At 46.1% G+C, this 12203-nt stretch overlaps 1 protein-coding gene across 6 annotated transcripts in view; it reads right to left on the minus strand.

Annotated features, from left to right (window-relative positions):
• Nucleotides 1-297: 297 nt before the first annotated feature.
• Nucleotides 298-12203, minus strand: part of LARP1 (La ribonucleoprotein 1, translational regulator) — an 84573-nt gene continuing 72667 nt past the window's right edge. For all 6 annotated transcript variants that reach the window (XM_072824404.1, XM_072824401.1, XM_072824400.1 and 3 more), the window contains 6 exons: nucleotides 11945-12051; nucleotides 11194-11345; nucleotides 8436-8580; nucleotides 5804-5913; nucleotides 5484-5611; nucleotides 298-4059 (listed from right to left, as the gene is read on the minus strand). In XM_072824404.1, the coding sequence (XP_072680505.1) occupies nucleotides 3850-4059; nucleotides 5484-5611; nucleotides 5804-5913; nucleotides 8436-8580; nucleotides 11194-11345; nucleotides 11945-12051 (852 nt within the window). In that variant the 3' untranslated portion in view covers nucleotides 298-3849. The remainder of the gene's footprint in view (nucleotides 4060-5483; nucleotides 5612-5803; nucleotides 5914-8435; nucleotides 8581-11193; nucleotides 11346-11944; nucleotides 12052-12203) is intronic.

Below are 12203 nucleotides of genomic sequence, written 5' to 3' on the forward strand. Positions count from 1 at the left end.
ACCAGCAGCTCTCCATTCTGTAGCACTGACTAGAGCTGCCATGTCTCATTTAAGACACAAGGTGGATGTGAATTCAAGCCTGGAAGAAACTCTTAAAACCACTGAGTTCACCTGGATGCATTCATTAGTAGCCTTGAGTCCATTCCCTAGGCAGATTCCTCAAAAGCCCAAAGGCAGAGAGAGCCCTCCAAAGCTTCCATGTACATATTTTGAGTGCAGGGTTCCCCTGAATCTGAGGGAACCCTAACCAGGCTCCATCCCTCAAGAGCTGTACCCCAGATGGGAGACCAGCCAGTATTTTGCCTTTTCAAGTTTTTATTTTTATACATTTTTTTGTATTAAAAAGAAAAGCATAATTACCACAAATTACAAAGGACTAAAGCAGGACTAGAATAATGAATGAATCACTTCAGCCTGGAAAGCAGATACTCTCAATAATATTAATGTTATAATACAAGCTCATTCAAGTATTTTACATTTTTTTTGTCCTTTTAAATGTGATATCCTAGCACATGGTAAAGATAATGTACTATGAGCATAAGGTGGAACCTTCTCCGCAAAGCCAGATGACAAGTTTTCCTCTCCAGTGAGAAATGGGCTATAAGTTCTGATCTTCTCTGCCTCTGCCATCAACATGGCTGAAGGAGAGGGTGGGGGCTGGGGCAAATCCAGGGACCCTTCCACACAGGACATACATACTTCAGGGTCCCACTCAGGAGGGCACCAGATGATCCAGACCACTGTACCCAGGCTTTTTTGGCAAAACAAAAAAACAAAAAAAAACCCCCAAGACCGAACCCACCCCCACCTGCCCCAGCTAGTCATCTTCCTTGCTCCTCCTCCCCACTTCCTGGGCCATCTGAGCAGCTTACTTTTGTAAAATCAATCAGGGAAGGGGGGTGGGGTGGGTAAAGAGCTACAGTGGAACAAAACAAAAATGTAACAACTTTGACATGAGGGCTCCGCACCTGGATCTGAGCCCTGGGGGGTCCAGGCTGGGGCAGGGCCAGGCAGCCACTCTCTACTGGTAGTGCATTTGCTCCCAGGTTCAGAAGAGGGCAAAAGAAACCTGCCCCTTGGCAGGGCCGAGGTACACAGACCTTGTGATGTTCGATGCCCAAAGGTCGTACTGGCATGGACCAATCATGGAAGGGTACAGGATGAGCAGAAAGGTTTGGGCAGGCTGCTGCTTTGTGTCTCAGATCTTGGACCCCCACGGGAGTGTGGGGGGTAGGAAGCGGCAAGCCTTGATGGCTCTGGCCGCTCCTGGCATGCCTGTCACAGATAAGTCGGTCCTAAATTCAAGTGTCTTCAGAAAGTGAAGATGTAAACTACTCTTTGCAACATTAACTCCTAACATGTTACAAAAAAAAAAAAAAAAAAAAAAAAAAGGAAAGAAAGAAAGAAAAAAAAGCCCCCTCCCCTCATTCTCAGCCTGTGTTGAGATGAAATCCTCACCTCCCCACCCCAAAGGGGCTTCCTCTCTCTGGGGTGTCTGTGGGAGGATCAGGGAGGGGATGGCAGCCCCCTGGCCTGGGAGTAAACTCTAGGTAAGAAAAGCCTTTCTGCACACTCCCAAGGCTTCCTTGTGCCCCCAAACCCAGCAGAGGACAAACACTGAGGTTCTATGGTGCTGGATACAGTACAGGGCTAAGCGACCCAAAGGATAGAAAGGGGTAAAGGGAAGGAAGAGGGGGTGCAGGAGTCCAGCGTCTGGTACAACATGGGCAGGCACCAGACAGCAGGGAAAGGCCTTAGATCCCATTTTAGAGCACAGACCAGACACTCATCCTTGGCTTTTGGGACAACCAGGTAACAGGAACTGAGGTGGGCTTCCCGGGTACTAACCACAGGGAGGGCAGAGATGGGGAAGGGCAGAGGCCGAAAGCAATGAGGTGCCCATGACAGAAGGCAAGCCCTTGCCAGCCTGGGATACCATCTCCTACTCCCAATCCTTGGGCCCAACAGAGAGGGCCGGGGGAGTGTCGGCAATGGAGCAACACTACCATCAACTTCTGTGTGCTGTCCCGGTCCCCACTGGGGGTGAACATGTCCCCACGCCCATACCCACCACACAGCTCAATCTGTGGGGGGCAGTCCTTTGTCACCCCTTCCTAGCTCCGGATGCCAGGAGACTCCAGCCACTCCATTATCATTCAGAGCCCAACCCAAGCAGTCAGTTGCTGGAGAAGAGAAGACAGGTATACTCTATGTCCACATATACCTTTCTGCCTCAGGGCTTCTCCAACTGGCAGGATTCCCCCAGCCCCCAAATCCTCCTCATCCCTTGTTCCCAGGCAGGGTCAATTGGAGGGCAGGCAGAGGTGGCTTGCAGAGGGGGGAATGCAAGATGGGGAGACCCCACCAGACCCAAGGGAGGAGAATGGCATCCTTCTCCACCTTTTATGAGACAAAGCCTCCTTGAGGTCTCAGATCTTTCAGGGCAACACATTTCCAAGCCTCAGCTGCCAGGTGTTCACCTTTCCCCTTTGAGGTGGGGGAGATGGTCAGGCTGAGGCCAAGTGTGTCCCAGATCCAGGCCAATGCTCTTCTTCAACAGTTTGAAGCAAACTTGGCCTTGGGGTTCCAAGGGTAGGATGAAGGGTGTCACGGCAGGACAGGGCCTGTCATGAAGCAACAGCAAGCAGAGCGAGGACACGACAGTGGCAGCAGTGTACAGACACAGGACGTCAGCTTCAAACGATGCAACAGCAGGGATATTTCGGGCACGGCTCTGACCTGAGCCGCCCTCAACTCTCTTGCCTACAGGCAGGAGGCACTGTACATGCAACTCAGTCCAGAGAAAGATTCTAGCCAATCCAGCCCAGGCACATCCAGAGAAGGTGTGAGCTCTTCGAGTTGACTCCACCGAGGAAAACAGGCATTTGGGTATTTCAGATTCCCGCTCCACAATAAGGCAACTTTTAAAAAAATATTATTTCCAAGAACAAAACAAAACAAAAAAACGAAATCCAAGGATAGGGGAAAGACATCACTTTCTATGGATTAGGTGGGGGTTTTCTGATTTATTTTTTTGGTCTTTTATGGTCGATTTTGTCTTTTTTTTTTTTTTTTTTTTTTCCATTTTTCCAAGGATGGAAAGGTCAGAGAAAAATAAAATAAATCATCTTTCAATAGTCTTTTCTGGTATGAGCAGCGTCTCTCTGGGCTGGGGAGTAAAGGGCATGGGGAGAGGGGGGTGGGAAGAGGATGAAACCTTCCCCCACCCCCACTTCTAGATCCTTTGGTTTCCTTCTCCCAGAAGGTGGCAGAAGGGCATGGTGGGGACAGCAGGGGGAGAACATGGTGATGGCAAGCCCCAGATGATCAAAGGGCTGGTGCTCGTGGGGCCAAGGACGCTGCCAGAGCCTTCCATGGGACAGTGCTGGGCAATGGGGCCCACAGGGCCTTCTTGTGGGCTGCATAGTTGGCTTGAGGGAGAGCAGGAGGAGGCTGTGGGTGGGAACCAGGGTTGCGGCCTACCAGCCGCGGGCAGGGCTGCAGAGTGATTTTGGTAATCCAGACGAACTATCAATAATTTAAAACTTGATATATATATATATATATATATATAAAAAAAATCTCCCCCCTTACCCCCCCCCTTAGAAGAAGCTAGGATGTGAAGAAGAGTCATGGAGAGAGGAGGGGGAAGGAGGTGTGTGGAGGCTCCTGCCCAGGAGTACCTCTGATAGCCCAAATGGTGTACACGTTGCTACTCAGCACAAAGGCCCATCTTAATGACTCCAGGCCTATCCCTTCTCTGTCCCCTCTCCTGGGACTGGGCACCCCTATGGACTCTCGCCCACCCCCCCCAACCCCCCCTCCAAAACCCCAGGGCTAAGGGGCTTTTCACTTTCCCAAAGTCTGTGTGTCCGAGTGCTGGCTTGTCCATTTGGCATCTTCCCGGACAGGCTGGCCAGTGGGTGGTGTGGGGGGTTGGCTGATCATGGTGGTGGGTCTGCTGGAAGACTGAGAGGGGCACCGCTTCCTGCCCTCACCGCCGCCACCTCCTGCCGCCACTGGGTGTCGCTTGTGGTTGCCCTCCTCACCCATGGGGGGCTGTAACAGAGGAGGGAGTCACAGGTGATAAGGGACCTCTAACCAAATCCCCTCCCTTGCCAGGGCTCTCTAGAGACTTAGCTTCTTACTGCCAAATGTAGATAATAGGTATAACCTTAAAAACTAATTACCAGTTTTATGAAGCACATCCCCATGCCAACATGCCAAGCCCCATGCTATTTTTTTGCACATTCACTCATGGGGTCTACACCACCCTTTGATGAAGACATGATCATCCCAAAAGTAGAGCACAGAAAAATAAATTGCCCCGAGTCCCATAGCTTATAACTGGTGGCAAAAAGTAGACTAGACCCATCTACCTCAGAACCCCAGGCCATCACCCACCTAAGTTTCTGCTCCCCTTCTGAGAAGGGATGGCTGTTTAGGTGATGATGTATGAAATGTAGCATGCAATATGCTGAGATGTCTCAGCTCAAAAGACGCAGATGCTACTGGGGAGCACACAGGTCTTATTACTACAAAGCTTCTCTGCACATGTGCCCCTCTCCAACCCCCAAACAAGGAGGTGCTTAAGGACGGAAGACAACAGATTCATCTTTATAATAGGAGGGCTAAGTGGCACTGCCATGACCTCACTGGGTAGCCACAGGCTTCCAATTACCCACTGGTCCAGGGACAGCAACAAAAACCCTGCCTCCTTTACCACATTACAAAGGTTAAAGGAGGTCAATATAAAGTGTCTAGCACCGTGCCTGGCACACAGTAATCCCTCAATCAATGGTAATTTTCCAACGTGCATAAGGACTATTACTTTTATTTACTTATATTTGTCTTTTTTTGCTAAAAGGTTTCACATGAATAAGATGATTGGCACAGCTCTACTACATTATAAACTCTCCGAAAGAAAATCTCACTCATCTATAACGTCTCTGAAGCACGAAGCACGCACAACAGAGACATCCATCACTCTCCTACTTCCCTGGATATGCCCAGCAGCAAGAACCCTGACCCGCCACTGGGTGTCACCATTGAGTTACCGCTCCAAGAAGACCAGGAGAAGTGGTGGTAGCAGTGTGTTAAACATAATTTATAAACCTCTAGGGTTGGAACTGCTTCTTCCAGAAAAAGCAAGGACATTTACTTGGGTACTCATCCTAGTCAACCAGTAATGGCTGACTAGGGTACAGTAACAAGGAAAGGTATGAGCTAAAAGGGAGAGAGCATTATGATGTTCAGCTAGAAGACCATGGGAAGGAGGGAGGTGCAACCATAAGACCTCCTCCAATTAGCTGTCCGTGTCCACTTCTCACCCTCTACTTTACAGCTGAAGAAACTAAGGATCCAATGGGGAAAAACAGCCCCTAAGCTAGTGGCACAGCTGGGACCAGAACCCGGCTATCCTGATCTCTGGTCCAGTTTTCTTTCCAGGACAAGGATGAGAAAGATGAGAGACTTTCACTCACATCCACTCGGAAGTCTTCGAGACGTCGGAATTTGCCGAGGTATTCTTGAAGTTTGGGGTCAATGTCCAAATTTTTGGCTTTGGAATATTTCAAGAAGGCCCAGAACTTCTCCAGCCCATAAAGTTGGCCTGCAGAAAGGAGGAGACAGAGGGAGAGAGTCAGAGAAGCTGGGCAGGTGAGGAGAGGAGAATAAAGAGGCTTAGGGGATCAGGACAAGTGATGTGACTGATACACAGGCAGACCCAATCAACTGGGGAGGGAGAAGGGAAAGAAGGCCTGGATGACCAAGCTTTGCAAGAGCTCCAACTCCATCATCTCACCAGCTTCATAGTCCTTCACTGTTTCCTCCTGAAAATCCTTGAAGATGTCCAGCCGGAACTTCTTTTCCAGGCCATAACTGTAGTATCGAAAAAGGCACTCCAAACCATATCTGTAGAACACAGGCCAGTGAAATTGGGATACAGTTTCTTTTTTCTCAAAACAGGGAAATGAATCTGCATCACAAATGGACTAGGAAACCGTTTAAGCACATGGATTATCGAGAAAATGGTAAATAATCTTTAAGGAGGCTAACATTTAATGCTCTTCTCAGTGGGTCCAAGCAGTTTATGGTTTTTCAGGGGTCAGCAAACTCCAACCAAATGAACAAAAGTCCCCTGCTCATGCTCACTTGTTCATGAAATGTCACCGGCTGCTTTGTGCTATAAGAGCAGAGCTGAGTAGTTGTGACAGAGACCACCCCTCCATCCTGCAGAGCCTAAAATTATTTCTCATCTGTCCCTTTACAGAAAAAGTTTACCAATCCTTGGGATGAACTTGCTACAAAGTCATGTGACTTTATCTGGCTTCAGAAACTTTACTTCTGGGGCTCCTGGGTGGCTCAGTCAGTTAAGTGCCAGCCTTTTAGCTAAGGTCGTGATCTTCGGAGTCCTGGGACCGAATCTGGTGTTGGGCTGGGATGGGAGTCTGCTTCTCCCTTTCCCTCGCCTGCACCCACCTCCCGCTTGTGCTTATTCTCTCTCTCTCTCTCTCTCTCTCTCTCACTCTAACAGAATCTTAAAAAATTTCTTTTACTTCTAGGAACATATGCCAGGGAAATGATGAAAAATACACTTTTATATTTAACAGATGTACAAAACTGCTCATAACGTTGTCAAACAAAATTTAAATGTCTTAAAGAGATGCAGTTAAAGAATAATCATGATAAATATGTACAACAGAATATAAGCTATTAAAAATTAGAATGTACGGGCATCCAGGTGGCATAGTCGGCTGAACATCTGACTTTTGGCTTTGGCTCAGGTAGTGATCTTAGGGTTGTGAGATCGAGTTCCATATTGGGCTCCATGATCAGCAAAGAGTCTGCTTGGGAGTCTCTCTCTCCCTCTGCGCCTTCCCACCACGCATGCATGCACTCTCTCCCTCTCAAATAAATAAATAAATCTTTCAAAAAAATTATAATGTAAATATACACTGAGGAATACTGAGAGATGCTTACCATAGATTACCAAGTAGAAATGACACGTTTCAAAGTGTTATGTGAGAATGAGCCCATTTTATAAACAAATGTGTAATTTTCAAATATACACATGCATGCAAAGTCTGGAAGGACATATACTTAAAATATATTAATACTGGTTCACTCTGGGAGTTGGGATTTTCCAATGATCTTATCTAATCTGTATTTTCCAAACTTTCAGGAAAGGATATAAAGATTTCTTACAGGCAAAAAGTTAAATATTTTAACACAGAAAAACATTCGTGCTTATAAATGATAAGGCACAAAAAGGCATTCATGTGATGATCTAAATGCATTAAATACGGCAGGACATTAACACTGGTTATCTCGGGATTGAAGGGTGCTTCCCCCCTCCCCCCCAGCTTCTTTAAACATTTCTGTACTTTTCAAATTGTTTATAGAGAGAACTTTTCTCCTGGGGGGGGCGGGGGGGGGCGGCAGCGGGGAGAAAGGTATCTTCTTCTTCTTTTTTTTAAATCTTTTTTAAAAAATTTATTCATGAGAGACACACACAGAGAGAGGCAGAGACAGGCAGATGGAGAAGCAGGCCCCATGCAGGGAGCCTGACGTGGGACTCAATCCCGGGTCTCTAGGATCACGCCTTGGGCCAAAGGCGGCGCTAAACTGCTGAGCCACCCGGGCTGCCCAAGAAAGGTATCTTCTAAAGGCGTTTGTTTTTTAATAGCAAAATAATGAAAACAACCAATATATCTATTAACAGGACACTTACTATGATACATGCCATATGGTATAAGACTGAACAAGAAAGTTATTTACATATGAACATGGAATGATCTCTAAAATACACTATTAAAAAAGGTACAGGGATGCCTGGGTGTCTCAGTGGCTGAGCGTCTGCCTTCGGCTCAGGGCATGATCCCAGGATTCGGGATCAAGTCAACTTCTGCATCGGGCTCCCTGCAGGAAGCCTGCTTCTCCCTCTGCCTAGGTCTCTGCCTCTCTCTCTGTGTCTCTCATGAATAAATAAATAAAATCTTTAAAAAAATTTTTTTTAATTAAAAAGGTACAAAACATATATAATAGAGGGTATCCTCTGTGCAAACAACAGGGGACGGGTAGGAGACTAAAGGCATATCCTTGCTTACACAAAGCAAAGTGTTTTTAGGAAAGCCTTCAGGTTTCTGATCACGCCAGCTGTCTGTGGGGAAAGGAATTGGAGGTAGGGGGACAAGGATGAGAAGGATGAGAAGATGAGAAGGACTTCTCACTATATAGCCTTTGGCTTCTTTGCATTTTGAACCACATGAACATTATTATTCATCCAAAAATCATATTTTTATAAAGTATATTTGGGATATACACAAGAGATTTTTGGCTACAGTTCTGAAGGCAGAACCACTGGGAGCCCTCATCCCTTGTAAGCATCAGCCAGACCCCAATCCCCCCATCCTGCAACCCCACATCCTGCTTACCTGTAGCCTTCTTTGGCATCCTCCAGAGCCAGTTGTTTAAACTCCTCATACATCTTTTTGTTGAAATGATCTCGGAGGAAGAAGGACCAGAAGCGGAAGAGAGTGTTCATCTCCTGAGACTGGCCAATGCCCAAGCGTTTCCGCTCTGATGGGTTAGGAAGGAAGAAAGATGTGTCAGGGTCACACTGTCTGTGATTCAGGGGACAAATGCTCCTGGGCTCAAGGACTTTGAGTCTTTCAACTATGCCCACCCACCAAATCCCCTTGCTCATTCCCTGTCCTTTTGGTCTTTGAAGAGACAGTTCTCAAGCACTATCCTGTGTCAGGCCTTGCTGATGGGCACTGGACTTGACCTCACCAAAATCAGGTGGCATCCGTCTCTAAACCAGGTCATCCCAGTCTAGCTCTTCATCTCAAATGGTACTACTTGCAAGTGTAGTTAGAACAAGGAAAAGTATGAACAAATAACTTGACAATCCCAACAACTTATATTCATTATTCGCTACCAATCATTATTTCAGGAATCCTACAATATTAACAATTACAAAATGGAACATTAAAAATACGTAACACTGGGACGCCTGGGAAGCTCAGCAGTTGAGCATCTGTATTTGGCTCAGGGCATGATCTTGGGGTTCCAGGATTGAGTCCCACATCAGGCTGACTCTATGGAGCTGGCTTGTCCCTCTGCCTATGTTTCTGCTTCTCTCTCTGTGTCTCTCATTAATACATAAAACCTTAAAAAAATACATAACACCAAAGCAAACAATGAAAGGATAAATTTAATTATCATTAAAAAAACCCCTCAAAACCTGTGCTTCAGAGGACACTATCAACAAAGTGAAAAAACAACCCACAGAATTGGAAAAAGTATTTGCAAGTCATAAATCTGATAAGGGACTTGTACCTAGAATATATAAAGAATTCTTATAATTTAATAAAGACAATCTAGTTAAAAACTAGGCAAAGGATCTGAATGGACATTTCTCCAAAGACATGTGGCCAATAGGCACATGAAAAAAACGTTCAACATGAATAGTTATTGGGGAAATGCAAACCAAAACTACCAGGTGCTGTCATTTATCACTTCGCAACTATTAGGATGACTATCATCAGAAAGACAGATAATAATAAATGTTGGGAAGACCTGGAGCAATCAGAAGCCTCAGTCTCTGTCAGAACAAATGGTGCCCCTGCTTTAGAAAACAGTCTCACATCCTCCAAAGATTAAACAGAGTTAGCATATGACCCTTTGCAAGTCCACTTTTCTATACAAACTAAATGAAAACCTATGTCCACACAAAAACTTGCACAGGAACATTCCTGGCAGCATTACTCATGACAGACAAAAAGTGGAAGCCCAAAGGTCCATCATCTGTATTCAAGAGACAGACATGACATGACATATCCCTATGCTGGAATGCTACCTGGCCATGAAAAGGAATGAAGTTGTGGCACCATGCTACAGCAGAGATGAAGTGTAAGAACAAACAGTATATGCTAAGGGAAGAAGCCAGTTGCAAAGGGCGCTGACTGCGTGACTGATTTACAGGAAAAGTCCAGAACAGGTAAATCCATACAAACTGGTGGTTGTGCAGGCCTGGGAGAAGCCACAGGTGCAGAGATGGGAAATGACCAGTAAGGGGCACTGGGTTTCTCCCTGTGGTAATGAACATGTTCTAGTATCGATTCTGGGGATAGATGCACAACTCCTGAATGTACTGAAAGCTACTGTACCACACACTTTGAATGGGTCAACTGTAAGGTATGTGAATTCTATCCTAGTAAACCAGTCATCACACACAAACAGGGGAGTAAGGCAGATGAGCGAGGCATTTAACAGCCATGTGCTGCTAACTGAAAAGGACTGGAGAGCGATGAACAGTAACAACTACAAGGGAGCACTGAGACTGCTTCCGAGCATCTTTACAGCCAACCGGACAGAAACCTACAGTGAAAAGACATCTCATTTTGTGATAAAAAAGAGATATATGAGATTATCTAGAGAGTTCTTTCCTTACACCATCTTCTAAGAGCAGGGGCCAGCAAACTTTTTTCTATAAAAGACCAGAGTAGGGATCCCTGGGTGGCGCAGCGGTTTGGCGCCTGCCTTTGGCCCAGGGCGCGATCCTGGAGACCTGGGATCGAATCCCACATCGGGCTCCCGGTGCATGGAGCCTGCTTCTCCCTCTGCCTGTGTATCTGTGCCTCTCTCTCATTCTGTGACTATCATAAATAAATAAAAATTTAAAAAAAAATAATAAAGTTTATAAAAAAAAAAAAAAAAGACCAGAGTATTTTAGGTTTCATAAGCTACATATGGTCTCAGTCATAAGTTTTTCTTTTTTCCCTTCATAACCCCTTAGAAATGTAAAACTCTTCCTTGCTCAAGGGCTGTACAAAAATAGGAAGCTGGCTGGATTTGGTCCAGAGGCCATGGTTAAGCCACCCCTGTTTCTAGAGAAATCTATGCTGCCCCATGCATACTCTTTTATGATCAACAGTGGACCACAGTGGACAATAGCTGACTTGGCAGTCATGCTAGAAATAGGTAAACTTTTCTATTTTTTATTATCAATAGAAGATCAAAGAACAAAAATATTCTGATTATTAGATTCTTTCAGCCTTCTGTATTCAAAAACTACTTGCCTGAGTCTAACTCCTATTCTTTTTGCCCTAAGGTCAGAGAAAGCAGAACCACTTGCTCCACCAGCCCTTACAGTCTGGACCTCAGAGGTGAGGCCCCTCTGCTTCTTACCGTTAAGGCAGCGCCTACGATACTTGTGGTAGACGTGTTGTGTGAAGCCATTTTCCTTAAGCAGCTCATGGGAAGGATGCTGAAACTTGGGCAGAGACTGAGGGGTACAGCCATAGCTGCCAACTGCAGGTGTCCCTTCTGAGGGGCTGGAGCTAAAGGCCAGGAGAGAGAGAGTGTCATCAGGTTCTCTGGAGCAGCTGCCCATCAGGTGAGGAGGGGTCCCTCAGGTCCCTTCCTATCAGCCAAGATCTAGCCTCTCCTAGGGCAACAAAGAGACCTAAATACCATGGTAGGCCCTTAACATACAGCCTTCAGGCCAAATCACTCTTTGCATCAATCTTTGGTGGGTTTTTACAAAGCAGTCACTGAGGCTCACAGAGCCTGGGAGACTTATCCTGGTCATGGACCCTTTAACATCCCAGATTAGCACAGTGTCCAAACCTGAGCTTTTAAGCATTTAATCATCCCGAGTTCACATTTAACTTTCTCTGATTAGCTATTATGGGGTAGCCCATCTATGTTTTTCTTTAAAACCACGCCTATTCTCAGTCTGTGCCACTTTTCCTTGGGGAAAACCTTCCAAGGCCCTGAATTACATTCTCTAGACTGCTCCAAATTTTCCGATTTAGGTTAAGAGTCCCTTTCTTCAATTTTCTTTAATTTACAGACGAAAGAGATTCCTTCTTCTTGGTCCCATCAACTGCCTGGCTTTCCCGCCCACCCTGCCATCATCTCTCCACTGTGCTGGCACCTGATGGAAGCAGTCCGGGGCCTGTGCTCTCGGGAATCCATCACCCAGCCCACATGACTCTCCAGGGGTGGGTTTGAGCTGTGTCTTGTCTTCCTTTTCCGAGGCATCTGCAAAGGTCAGTCCAGAATTTGTTATTAATTGTACTCATGGAACTCAGAGGAGCACCAAGCATTTGTTGAACTAAGATCCCCTCATGTATGCGTTACTTCACAATTTAAAAAGCATTTTCATATCTAGTCTCTCACATATGAAGTCCACG

Source organism: Canis lupus, chromosome 4 (genome assembly GCF_048164855.1).
Source record: "Canis lupus baileyi chromosome 4, mCanLup2.hap1, whole genome shotgun sequence".
Lineage (NCBI taxonomy): Eukaryota > Metazoa > Chordata > Mammalia > Carnivora > Canidae > Canis > Canis lupus.